Raw genomic sequence first — 14,361 nt, forward strand, 5'->3', positions numbered from 1 at the left:
AACGAAGTTGACCTTCATATGACCTCTACGTGTCCACCTAATAAAAAACTATTTAGAACAAATTATGTGTCCCTCGAAACCATGCAAGTTTGGTCTGACACATTTTTTTCTATCACCAATAACAGCCGAGATATTCAGGTAGCCTGTTTTAGGTGCCTCATCCTGTATACGTACATCTATGTAATTGTCTAAATAATTTTATAGCTGTTTTTAAAGTTTTTCGATTCGGTATATAAATTTTTTACATTAAATCGAAATACATAACATATTTTATAAATAAAATCTTTTCGTAGTCGATTAAACAGAATAAAGAAATACATTGATACATTTTTATATATTGAATCGAAATATATAACATATTTTATAAATGGAATCGATTGTCGTAATCGATTAACAGAACATAGATATCGCAGTGAGAAACGATTTGGTACAGGAGTACCGTTGAGGATATAAGCGACGGATACGAGCGAGCGCGGTCGTCGCGACTTAATCAGGATGCAACGTCATCGTTTAAAGTGTCGCATTTTCTCGTCGCTTCGAAGGGTGATAATTGTGCGAGCTGAAAAACCTGAGTAATAAACGCCCCTTTAAATACGACAAAACAATTTTTTTTCTGGATTTTACCAAAAGTTCTTGGGCAAGAAAGAGGATCCATGGTCCAAAACTCTTTGCTTACTTATCCCGCTTTTAAAGAACTTCAACTGCATAAAACTTTAATAAGATATGCAAAAGTAATCAGACACAAAAGAATAAGCGATATCTTTTTCTAAAGAGCTTGTTTATTTCATGCACTAGATAATAAATGGATAATATAATAACAACCTCAATATAGGCTTTTCCTAAGCAGTAACGTTTAAAAATATGGAAAAATAGAAGTACGCGTACATGTGTAATTTTTCTATCTGAAGTATTTAATTATACCGGCAATATTTATTAAGTATTACTGTTGTTTTAAATACATATGTGAACGGCAAAAAAAAATAGCAGCTTCCGATATTTAGACTGCTTGTCCAGTAAAAATGAAAGAGTTAGCTAAACACGAATTACAAGTATGTTCTATTCTAAAATAATAGACCTTTTCAGACGGATGCTCCAGATCCGCTTTTGGATTCCATACTTTCGTTTCGCCTAAAAAGATCTCGCTTCCACGAAAGTGTTATCTATATTTACTATTACGTATCACGAAGGTATACACTGTTCGCATGTTACCGTATTTTCAAAAGTACCGAACGACGTTGGGAAACAATTCACATGCTGGGTTATGTGCCAGAAATATATATTATATGACGAGAAAGAAAGAAAGAGAAAGAGGAAGAGATTTTATTCTCTCTACTGGAGAATGAATGGATCTGAATTCTAACGTTTTATTGTGCATGATTGAAAGAGCGTCATTCAGCTAGTAATAATCGATAATTTGTAATAAATGCTGTACATAGAAATATATTCTTAACAATCTTTTGGTTTTTAAGTAGTTTGAATAGAGACAAGATAATTTACAATCTATGTGACACATTATATGTATCTTACAATCTTTATATTATTCAGAATGTTATATTTAAGTAATAGATTTTTATAACTGTAATGTAATTATTTATATTCATTTTTTTCTTCATTTCGAAGGTATAATATCAATAATTATATAATAAAGTCTATAAAAGAACACTATAAGAAATAAACTTTTTGTTAATTAGTATTAGCAAAAATGTTATTGTTTAGAAATCACTCAACTCAATTAAACATATTGTATCTGCAATCAACAGAAGAAGCCTGAAAACGTAACATTTTGTCGATGATACTAGCGGCATATAAAGAGAAAGAAAGAGAGAAACGTGGCGGAGGTTCCCTGTCGCCTTCGCGCAATTACATCCAATTGAAGTAATTTAGACCAATTGAGCGTTAACAGGCTCAATTGGCGGGCCCGACGCTGCGCGTTCGTTGTTAAAGACTCGACATACCTAGGACGTAAAAGAAATACGAATAACGTGAAGAAAAAAAGTCCAACGTTAAGAGACGTGGTCGCATCCGCATTTCTCTCTCTCTCTCTCTCTCTCTCTCTCTCTCTCTCTGTCTCTCTTTCTCTCACACACACACACGCGTGCATATGCGCTTCTGACATAGCTTGCTATCGTGATTTCGCATTCAGAAATCCATGAAATCTCTTATATAGTTCAGCAAATATAAAGATATACATACAAAATGTACAATATATACATTTGATATATTGATATAGTATATCAATGTATTAACTTTTGACATAGTATCAACTTGAACTCAGTAGATAACAAATTGATTGATACTTTATATGCAATTATATTATAAAAATACATTTATATTTAAATTTAAATACAATTATATTATAAAAATACATTTATATTTAAAATATTTTTGTAATAATATTGTTTTGGCCCCTAGCTCTATATATAGCGTTCTATTGCTACTTCATAAACTATTATCAAAGGTTTTATTACTGCTAATATAAAATATCAAACAATTTATTTCAAACTAATTGTACATTGCATGTTTTGCGGTTTTATTACTGCTAATATAAAATATCAAACAATTTATTTCAAACTAATTTTACATTGCATGTTTTGCGCGTTGCGAATCACTGATATTAATTAAAAAATAATTTTGACGCTTTTATATTAATACCACAAAATATCAAATAAAATGAAAAATGAGAAAGATACAAGAAAAATTAAAAAAATATAATTAATATAATGTATTACTTATAATTGATGTATAATTGGGATGAAATTAATTATTAATCATTATTTCATAAAAGAAATTAGGAACGACATAATTGCAGCAACTGCGCAAATATAAAAAATAGACTGGATGATTCATTGGTTACATCTCTGTATTTCTGTGAAACTGCTAACATTTTATTCTTCCAATATTTCATTACATATCTATCTTATTTCGTGAATGCGACACATGTAGCACATAGCTAAAAAAGGAATATACTAATTGATTACTAATATACTCGTATGTATGAAGTAATACTGCATAGTATAAGTTAATACTGCAAGCTAATTTGACTATGATAGTCACAGCGGTGGAAGACGTAGCCGAAGAGAGGTGGAGTTTAAAGGGGCCGAGCTACTTTGCCCCTCAGTAACCGCGCTGGAGGGGCAACGACGTATCGCATTCGTCTTCATCTCTTATCTCTTTTCAGGTTTCGTCCAATCCAGTCGCTGTGAGGTAGGGAGTACTCGAATTTCTCCTTCCTCATTTATCTCCGTTGATCACCCTTTTCTCACCCTTCTGTCCGTTCATACCAAAAATTTCATTTGCATAATCATTGTATGCACATGTTACATATTTTTAGGATACGTTTCAAAAAGCAAATGAGTAAGTAGTAATTTTTTAAAAGAATTAATAGTTATTTTTTAATCACATTGTGATAAAAAGCGAAAACTCGAAAGAGTGCAAATAAATTTCGAACTATTTTATTGTACAGGATGGCACACTTTTCAAACACAAATAAACAATTTCAAAGATCCAGAATTTAAGATAAAAAATTTTTGCACTACGTAACAATTGAGTATCGCGAGCACCGCGCGCGCGTTCGGTTTTCACAAGCTTTAATATTCTATTTGCGAGCAACAAAAAAATATTTGCTCTCGCTCGCTCGCGAACTCGAGTGGAACTCTGCGCGCGCACTTCCGCTACGTCGTGCGAACGCAAGAAGAAACATGATGGCGCGGATATATAATCACCAATAAAAAAGGATCACTTCCGCTTTTAGGTCACTCGCTTTAATTTTGTCTTGACTATTCTTCCAACGACATCGTGAAACTCAAACACCTGACGCGACGGTGACGGACAGTCGGTGGCGACGGTGGCACAATTGTAGTAGGTCATGTTCACACTACGCCGATGAAGAACAAGATGGAGGATACGCGACAGATGAATGCAAGAGAAAGTCGCGGATGCGGAGGGTCAGTGCAGGAGACTGCGTTACACTGCAGCCCGTTGCTCACCGGACCTTCACTTATATCGTCGCTCAGCTAATAACGCTAGTAATGTGATATGATTAGCTTAGTTGAGTTCAGTTTAGTTCGTATTCGTTCAATTTAGTGGTTCGCCAGCAAAATCACATCGAGTTAAACCCATTTAGGCCAGTTAAGTTACCGACTTCTCCTCGTTCTCTTGCGGCCTCTATCGCTGCCACAGCCGCCGCCGCCATTGGCCTCCTGGGGCCTGTCAATACTCCTCGGCGAACAAAAATATACCGCCGATCGTGGATACGGGCCCGCATGAGATCCTGCCCCGCTGCCGTGAAACTGGAAATTAAATTGCCATAGATCTTATCTCGTCCATTACATCTCATCCATGAACGAGGGTCTCCAAATGACTTCGCCCGAAGATGCCCAAAATATCCACCTAGAGGTGTAACTTAGAAGAAGCATTTGCTGTTCATCAGTTGTAATCTCTAAAAACATTTATGAGAAATTTCCATGAAAATTTTCAACAAGGAATAATGATATCTCTGTAAAGAATTTATAGAAGAACTAAAATCTTAAAGAGCCTAGTAACGCATAGAAAATTGCAAGAACAAAAAGAGTGCTAAATCATCGAATTTAAAGCTGCTCTGGTGCTTCAATTAAATAATAAATGACTGTTACTGCGCTCCATTATTTCGCATCGAGAGGAACAATATGACGGATGACGATGAAACGATCACCCGCATTACAGCACCTTTGCCTCGAAAGTCTTATATTAATTATCACATCCCCTATATTTGTCACATTCCCCCATCGTCAATCCTGTTCCATGATGAAACCAGTCAACAAATATACTTTATTACCTGAATATAGATATGTATCACTACTGTTACTATTAATTATCACCAAGACGTTTTGTCACGTATTTCGATACATGTATCGACAAGTATCGACAATAAATTTTCTGATGTCAGAAAATTTATACATGAGTACTTTTAACAAAATAGAACAGTCTTGATAAAAAGATATATCAATAAAAAAGAAAACATAGCGAAAAAAGTAGTTATTTCTTTTAAAAAATATTATTAATTATAATAATATGAAATATGACGAACGAATAAGAAGTTATCGAGGAGATGATCGAGGTGGATCAGGATCAGTAGACAGTCAGGTTGGAGACAATCGATTGGAGCAGAGAGCGCGGTAAAATTAGCGCGCGTAGAGCCATGCGCTAATTACTGACAACGAAAATTAGCGGTTAATATACGCGTATATACGCACGGGGCACGGGGGGTAGTTTGATTGGGCCAATTCGAGGCAATTCCTGGCGATTGCTGATTTCATTGAGCTTGCGCTAAGAGTGCCTGGGCTCAGTGCAACGCCAACAGTGCTGGACAGCGGACCATGGATCTCTTCTTCGAGGCGACGAAGGTATACGCGCTACGTGTATCGCCTCGATCGAGCGCGGATCGATCGATCAGCAAACGACACGCGCGCAGATTTTCTGCTGCGGATGTTGAGCGGAGCCTTCATGATTCATACCCGTTGAAAATTAGAAAAGAGAATAAGACAAGACGAAAAATTGGAGAAATGATTTGAATTGAGAAAATGAAAAACACGCGAAAACCAAAAAATGGAGACTTATTCGATAAAATCCAGGACGCGTCTGGAATGCTCTTTCATGTCGATAATAGTATTTGTGTATACGAAGATCTACAAATTCTTCATTGTGTCGCATCTAAAAAACACGAGTGGCTAGAATGATCTAAGTGGTAGAAACAGAAATATAGAAAACAGAAAGACGACAGAAAGAATCGTGATGGAAGAAAGGTAAGATATTTTAGGTAACATTGTAAGATAATTTGTTTTATCATGTCTGTGTAACTAATCAAAACAGAGAGACTATATAAAGTGTATTATTATAATCCTCTGCCACACATATTATTTTTACTATATGAAAAAATTCATCTAAGAGAGATAAATGTTCCTGTTCTTTCTATTTTAGAATCTTTCCATTTATATGCAACATTTTAGAATCTCCTTACATTATTTTCTCTTTAAAATTCTATTTTGTTTCCGATTTTTAATTTAGGTACAACTGCATTTAAATTATATTGCACTCCTGTGCAATTTAGACTTGCAAGACAGAAAATAGGCTCCTCCGTTCCCACGAGAAAACGATCTTCTCTATTCCCACGAGCCTGACGTTTACCCTCACGCATATGATCGCACCCTCGTATTATCCACCTCCGTTGCAGATGAAACTTTTTTGCGCACAGGTTGGAGAGAGGGGCAGTCGCTCGCTGATCGTCGAGGATTCACCAGAGGCGGGGGAGCGAGGAAATGATGGCGGTGGACCGCAAGAGGCAGCATCACCGCACCCGCATGAAGCAGGATTGGTCGGGTCCCGAGTATGGGGGCGGCCTGGGCCGGCATGCTTCGGAAAATATAAGCCTGTGTGAGAGAGTGGCGGCTGATTAACTGGAGACTCGGGACGGAGAATAGTGGCGAGAGTGAGTGTCCCCACGGAGAGAATAGAGGACGGACGTTCTCATCGGGGAGACGTCGTCGTCGCCGCCGCCGTCGCCGTCGTCGTTGGTCCAGTTTTCCAAGGTCTGCCTTGGAATAATCGGCCGGCGCGTTGTGCGAGTTAACGCTGCTTAAAACTAATCAAAATTAATCATAACCCGGGTAACAATTGATCGCAATTGTCGCGCTAGCTCTATTACGGGTAATCGGACAATCGGTTACGGCCGCCTCCTTTTTTTCCATCCGACAGGAAGCCGGAAAGAATCTCGGAAGACAAATCTCGGTGAAGTCACATGATGATTTTCCATTATCGATATTGAGGTGTGAGACAACAAACGTCTATCTCTTTGGAGTTTAATTTAACCGGAGGAGAATCCATCATATACCACGTGAGGATGTGGATTGAAACGGAATATACTTAAAAGAAGAAGCGCCACGGGAAGGAATAACGGAGGGGTGAATAGTAATTCGTGATATTCACTATTGGATCAACTCGGTCAACGGAGAAATTCAACGTGCATTCAACAACTACTGCTCAACTTATTGAATCAAGGTTTTTCGCGAGCTACAACACAAGAGGCTGTTTAAAATGGACGGCGCTCCATCGTGGGACGATCCGATCTTTTCGGATTTCGGAAGTCGTGGGACCACTGGAGCCCACATTCAGGTGATGCTGAGTCTGAGTGGCGGCCATCACGGGCGCCGGTGGTGACTTAATGCCAACTGGCGGTGGTCAACTTCACAAACTGGATTCATCTAACAGCCCGTCGCCGCATCATCAGACTGCAGCGCAGCATTCGCATCATCTACAACAGCAGCAGCAGCAAAAGGAACTGAAGGAACTCGAACTGTCGGGCATGTACGCTCCTTTGCCGCCGCAGACTCAAGACGTCACCACGTCAACGTCCACAAGCGTTACGCCAACTTCGACAAGCCTGCAACAAAGTCTGCAGCTCGGCAACGCACTTAAGAGAAAGCCGACGATCCCATCAACGCGCTGGCACCAGGTAATACAAATGTATATTTTGTTTTCTTTTCGCTTTTCTCAATGCTTTCTGTCATATTCCATTGTGTGTAATAACATCGTATCTTCATTTGATAATTAAATATTTATTAGACTAATTAAAGATATAAAATAGAAAAATATGAAATATTATAATTGAAAAGAATGAAAACGAGAAGTTTTATAAAAACAATCGTTCTATTTCATTATATAATATTCTAAAGACTTTAAGATCATTTTAAAATCGCAAAAGAAAAAATTTCAAGTTTGAGAAATTTTTCTACGAAATGATACGCGAAAAAGATTACAACTCATGCATGCCTAAGCTTATTAATACATTCAATTTAGCTAATTTTTCGTTTACGCCAACTGGATTATTAAAATTAACTGTAATGTGTTCATATAATAATTTGCAAAATTTTAAAAAATATTAATTAAAAGTATTAAGTTGTTTAAATTTAAATGCAATTGTGCGTTATAATTTTCTATTATTATTAAACAATCATTATTTTGCAACTGTATGTAATTACATTGCTATAATATTATTCATGTCTTAACGCATTTATTGCATCGATCACCGGTAACATGGCGGTGAATGTATTCAGAAATTGAGTGAAATCATACACCAGTATTAAATCATTCTTAAAACTAACGATTTTACGATTGATGGAGCAATATTAACTTTATAGTTAACAGCGAAGCACAACCAGCGAAAAAGGATTCGAAGAAGAAGACTGACAATAATAACATCAAAAAGAAAAAGACGAGGTACATATATGACATAATCGTATTAGACATTTTATATCTATTATTTTATGTTTTATATAAATATCTTAAATTATACTTCGATAAATATAAGTATTTAATAATGTTTAATTATTATGAAAATCGCACAATTAATAAAACTTTATATATGGAATTTTTCGATTTAATTCAACTTATTCTATTTCCATACGAGCGTTGGCTAGAATTTTACCGGACATCCTGTAATTTATCACTGATTTAAAGAGAGATCTAAATATATAGAATTAAATTATATTTATACAACATTATGTATTTTTTAGAACAACTTTCACGGCGTACCAACTCGAGGAACTGGAAAGAGCTTTCGAGCGGGCACCGTATCCAGACGTTTTTGCCCGTGATGAACTTGCAGTAAAGCTTGCTCTGTCTGAGACCCGCGTGCAAGTTTGGTTTCAAAATCGTAGGGCAAAGTGGCGGAAGAAGGAACCGCCGCGCAAGACAGCCGGCTATATGGCCACGGGATCCGCCAGTCCTGGTTTATCAGGTGAAATTAGAGAATATACTATATCGTAAAAGCAGTTTTGCAAAATTTTTTATGTCAGTATTTCACAGTCAACCTGCATAAATATATCTCATACATTTATCTTGTAAGACATAAAAATTTAAACAAATTATGAAAGAAATTATTTTGGACACTAAATTGACAAAATGACTCAAAAAGAACCCCTCAAAGAGATTTGAGGAATTCAAGAAAGAGCTCTATGTTTATTTAAAATACATTTATTTTCTAAACTGCTCTGTATTTTTTCCATCAAAGGTTCCTTCACCTCGCTGAATAATAATCTCAACCCATTCGCATCGCCGACAACGGCAGCGGGTCCGCCAGACGCGTGGGCGTACTCGTCAGCGTATGACCTGGCACCTCACTTGAATCTGCTCAGTCCATCCAACTCGCCGTATTCGAGCGCGGCAGCGGCGGCTGCTGCCGCCGGTTTCGGCAACAACGGGGGTGTTTCATACTCGTCGTACGCAAGCATGTTGCCAACGCAGCACGACGCATCACTGTTCGCCGCGCCGACCGCTGTCGCCAATACTATGCGGGTCCACCAGGACTATATGAACCCCGGTAACAGTCCACCACCGCCACCCGGTGGGCCTCTCACCCGCGCCGATTATCAGACGATGGTGACGACACACTCGCCGCCTACTCATCTCACGGGTTCCATATCCGAGGATGAACACGGCGGCTGCCTGGCCGAGAAATACGCGCACGAGCAGGCCGATTACGGGCAGCAGCAGCAACAGCAGCAGCAACAGCAGCCACCACCGCCGCCACCTGATCAGAAGCAAGACTATGGCATGCACTCACCGCAACATGCACGCCAGGCTATGAAAGATCAGGTGATGGTGAAGAGCGAGCCTGGCAGCCAACAGAGCTACGTGCAGTTGCCTCCTTTTCTGAACTGACTCGCGGTCTCCTCCGCTCCAGGCTTTTTCTAGACAATCCGTTGGGGTTTCGTGACGGGCGCGAGGAATATTAAATCTTGGACACTGTCGATTTTTGAATGGACTCTCCACTAGCGCTATTTAATTTATGTGTTATTTTATTATGGCCCTAAAATGTGTATTTTTATGTTTAATTAAAATAATTTTAATAATTTTATTTTGTAGAAGAGAGAGAATGAATAAATTGTTACAATTGATTTAAACAAAATAAAATTGCAATTACTGATTGAAATGCTAGAAAAATAATAAAAATAGAATTAAAATTGAAAGCGTTAGTGGGATTCCAATCAGCGTGGCACTGAAGCTATATTATAAAGATATTTTCCGATCAAGTTCGAACATTCGTGTTTTGTACTCGTTACTTGCGATCGATAAGAGATTACATTGCGCTACTTTATTTTATATGCAAGGTGATACGCAAACTTTGTTAGCGTGTTTGGGTAGTCATTCTAACAATAAGTGAAAAAGTTCATATGCACCATGGGTCGATTCGATTTCGTTGCCAAAATGTGGACTGAAATGCATCGCAATGCATCGAAAGTATCGTACGAACACGTGGAACGCCCAGTTTGATCCTTGGGAGGGATTCTGGCAAGATTTATCAGTTTTATGACAGAACATCTTGTTATTTGCCGTAAAACGCGGTGAATCTTTAGACTTTTTCTTTCAGTTCATCGATCCCCTAAAGTTTTGACATTTAAATACGGGACATCTAGTTTAATCTCTCACGCGAGATTATACAAAAAGAAATTAATTAAACTAATTTTAAGTGACATCACAAAAGACACATGTGGTGATTATTTATATAAAAAGTTAGCGTTCTAATCACATTGAACAACATTTCGCGATAGTTGTTAGTACTTGATCATTCTTTTATTTGCTTTTACAGAAGCTTTGCATTAATTAAAATACTGTCGAAAAATAAATTTTAGTTGCATTATTAGCAATTATTTCTTTAAGAAAATAACTTTTCTTAATGTGCTCGGCTAGTGAAAAAAAGAAAGAAAAAAGAGAGAAAATAAATATTAGATCTATAAAATAATTTGAAAGTTCTCGAGTATGCGTGCCTTGGATAGGTCGGTGCCTTATAAAGCGAATATATTTGGTGCCTTTGTATGAAGAAACATAGATTTCAATTGAAATAATCTCTTATATTGTCTTCGACTTCTAAGCAAGAATAATTTATAAAAGAAGGTGAAGAAGAAACACTTATAAAAGAAGATGAAAATGAAGATATAAAAAGAAGATGACAAGATTAATCAATACATAAATATCATTCTCTTTAATGTCCCATTTAACTGTTTATAAAATATGCTACTTTAAACGTTGTACTTTTCATATCATTTTTACACATCACATATGTTACAAATACACAATCTTGTCTATTGTGTAATAATTTTCTGTAAAATACTGTTTACAAGTAAAAATGTTTATGTACTGTGTACGTTGGTGTTGTTATGTTATATACTAGATGGCGTTGAATCATCAATCAGATTATTACAGATGCTATCGCTATCTTCGATGCTTACATCATCAATATCTGAGATACTCGTGTCATCATTAATGCCCTTTAGGCTACGTTTAAGACTTAGAGGATCCAAAGATTGTTGCTGCGCATTATATCTGCCGCTCCAAATGCCATCGTCCGTGAAATGATTGTCCTTTTCCAGCATGTACAAGCACAACGCAAGATATTGATTATTAGTAAACGAATGCTCTGTACTATTCGAATATTGTTGTTTCAGGTCAGCTAGTACTTCTTCTACTCTTGATCTACAATTAATAGAAAATTATTAACAATTCTGAAAATTTATAATATAGTAATATTTATATTTCTTTCTTTTTTATAGAACAATGAGATTTTCAAAAATCATCTTCAAAAAATCTTTAAAAACTAAAATGAATATAAAAAGGTAAAAATATATATGTAAAAAAATATATAAATTTTAAGCATTTACAGTTACTTTATCAAATATTTTTAATTGTAAAAGTCTATTTTAAACAGATAGAATCTATTATTATATAAATTATGCATGTAATTACTGTGCATAGAGTACGATGTGTATATTTTGGCATATCTCGCTTATTGTAAAATGTTGTTTAAGATATTTCAACATTTGGTCAATCTCAACAAATCCGACCGTTTTCCAATGCTTGTGCCTTGCCAGTATATTTATTAAATCGACATGATCTGTTCCCAATTCTTTCGAGAATACGTATTTTAGGGCCTTTTTAGTTGAGATTATACTTATGTTGTTTTGCAGAAATCTAGAATGGTATATTAATTAATTCAATAGAAGAAATGAGATACGAAAATGGATCGACGATTTTGTTAGATATATTCATTATGCCGTAAAACGTGTATTAAAAATACACGTTAGTTAATCAGTTAACTTTTTACGTATGTTAAGCACATTTACGTGAAAGTATAAATATCGAAGTTTTACTTACTTTTCTAAATTAATTTTTTTGGATAAAATGGTGTGCGGACGGGCCCACTTTACACGATTAACAATATGTAGGAAGTCTATGCGATCCTTCGTCATGTTAGTGTGAAGGATTATATCCAGAATTCGAGGATGTTTCAGCCATATATACAAATCGGAATGCCGCTTTATCATCTCCATCCGCTCAATAAAAGTTTCATTATCAATCTTTAATATCTTATTGTACTTTTTTATCTGTTCGTTCGGTATTTCGTATCGTTTAAGGGTCACTAACAATTGTTTTATGTTATTTGCGTCTTGGAAGAGTAGATAGGGATAATTCTTTAAGAATGTCACAATCGGCACTCCACAGATATCGTCAAAACTGTTCAACAATAATCTGATGTTGTCGGCAGAAGCGGTAATGACAAACGCATGTTTTTTTATCTGTGTAAAAAATAGAATTGCATAAATATATTTTAAGCATGTGTTAAAATGCGAATATTTAAAGAAGTAATTAATTAATAGATTTGCAGATATTTAAACAAATTGATGAAATGACTAAAAAAAAGAATTTGAGAAAACCCTTATATTTATTTAAACTGTTTTATATATATAAAAAAAGGAGAATTAATCTAAGAAATAATTGCACTCACCATTTTCTCGTCGTAACCAAGATCAGTTCTGAGTATTTTCAATGTTTCTGCAATCATGCTTACGCTTTTCCACAGTTTATAACTGCGCAATAGTATTCTATCATCCAAATATGGTAGCTCAAATACCTCAGTTTTGCAATGTAAAAGACATGCCTGATAGTATTGTTTGGCCGTCAATTTGTCCTTTGATTCCAACTCGGAAAGCTTGTTTGGAATCTCATTACCAAGTCTACTAAATATATTCCTGGTGATGCTTTGCTCAGCCGGTATTTTTGTTATCTCCTTAAATGTGGATAACTGTTTGCGAAGAAGATGAGGGACTCTAAAATAACACAAGAATTCTTGAAAAATATTTATAAGTTTCGAAAAATAATTGATTGGTAAGCGACATACCTAGTTATCAAAGACACGTCCAAATTTGACACTCCTATATCTTTTAGTACATTAATTCTATGTTCTAGGCAGCAATTGCCTAACATGAAACTATATTGCAGATCTTTCAGTGGCTTGACATTGACATTATATTTCTGAAGCATAAATAATAAATAAATAAGTTATTATTACATTGTACAATGCTATATGTTTCTATATTATTGTACATTTTATAACAAATGCAATACAAAAGAACATGTATGGAAACTATTAATTTGAGATAAAATATTAATATATATTACATATAAATTTTTGTGTATAAATGTAATGTAATAAATTATAAGTTGCCGCACGCTTACCTGGAATATCATACAACTGTTTATTATTCGATGACGAGGAAAAGTAAGAATATTTTTATTTAAATAAAAAATTTGTTTAACTTCATTAGAATTTAAATTTAGAATTGTCGTTAAGTGCTTTTGCAATTTTTCCTTTCTCAATAAATACGTTGATAACCTAAACGAGTTACTGTTGTTAAATCTCATTGTTAAAAAGATATTGTACACCTTATTGTATATATTTTTGGTTTTATTTAATGACGTTTTAAGTTATAATCGTCTTTCTGTCAGTCATGTACATTTTTATTACGTATAATAATGCACCACTACTTTGTTGATTATGTTGATAATGTAAAACATAACCTACGAGTGTTATTACAGTGTGCACACAGTATATAGAGTAGCAACTCACTTAATTTTTGCTTACTGGAGTGCGCATGCCTAAAGTTAGGAACTACACTAGCCATAACTTTTCTCTCACCCATGCTTTCTGTTTCTCACTCTTTTGCGCTCTTTTTTTAGCACATTTTTAGTTCGGTATCTAAAATTGTAATAACACTTACATGACAAAAATAGCAGAAAGAGCATTGGCTGCATTCAGCAGACTCAATAGTTGGACAATTACCAGATTTTCCGCTGAAGCCCTCATCCAATTTGCATATATTTTTAGATCTAAAGGAATATACCAATTGATGATGCAAAAGCTGATGGGTGTTCAGTTGAGTCTGCTGAATTCAGTTATTTATTTATTTATTTATTCACATATTAACGTGGCAACTCCCTATTTATGATATTACGATTTAAAAAGAGAAAAAAAAAGGTGAAGTTTCCTCCTAC

At 35.5% G+C, this 14,361-nt stretch overlaps 2 protein-coding genes and 1 long non-coding RNA gene across 3 annotated transcripts; 1 reads left to right on the plus strand and 2 right to left on the minus strand.

Moving 5' to 3' along the window:
- Positions 1-1,600: 1,600 nt before the first annotated feature.
- LOC113561583 lies at positions 1,601-4,991 on the minus strand. The gene is made up of 2 exons (XR_003406296.1): positions 3,723-4,991; positions 1,601-3,267 (listed from the first exon to the last, which is right to left on the minus strand). It is a non-coding gene; the product is annotated as an uncharacterized LOC113561583 (long non-coding RNA).
- Positions 4,992-5,288: 297 nt separating this feature from the next.
- Positions 5,289-9,847, plus strand: LOC105286785 (homeobox protein aristaless). Its single transcript, XM_011351984.3, is given in 7 exon segments — positions 5,289-5,780; positions 6,230-7,176; positions 7,178-7,457; positions 7,460-7,486; positions 8,172-8,250; positions 8,547-8,770; positions 9,044-9,847. Coding segments are annotated over 6 exon segments (1,368 nt in total). The 5' UTR covers positions 5,289-5,780; positions 6,230-7,068; the 3' UTR covers positions 9,694-9,847.
- A 1,140-nt stretch (positions 9,848-10,987) lies between these two features.
- On the minus strand, positions 10,988-13,916 carry LOC105286786 (transcription termination factor 5, mitochondrial). The gene is made up of 6 exons (XM_011351985.3): positions 13,546-13,916; positions 13,208-13,341; positions 12,815-13,136; positions 12,184-12,605; positions 11,776-12,000; positions 10,988-11,505 (listed from the first exon to the last, which is right to left on the minus strand). Exons 1-6 carry the CDS (start codon positions 13,729-13,731, stop codon positions 11,193-11,195), a joined length of 1,602 nt encoding a protein of 533 aa, XP_011350287.2. The 5' UTR covers positions 13,732-13,916; the 3' UTR covers positions 10,988-11,192.
- Between the last annotated feature and the right edge of the window lie 445 nt (positions 13,917-14,361).

Source organism: Ooceraea biroi, chromosome 1 (genome assembly GCF_003672135.1).
Source record: "Ooceraea biroi isolate clonal line C1 chromosome 1, Obir_v5.4, whole genome shotgun sequence".
Lineage (NCBI taxonomy): Eukaryota > Metazoa > Arthropoda > Insecta > Hymenoptera > Formicidae > Ooceraea > Ooceraea biroi.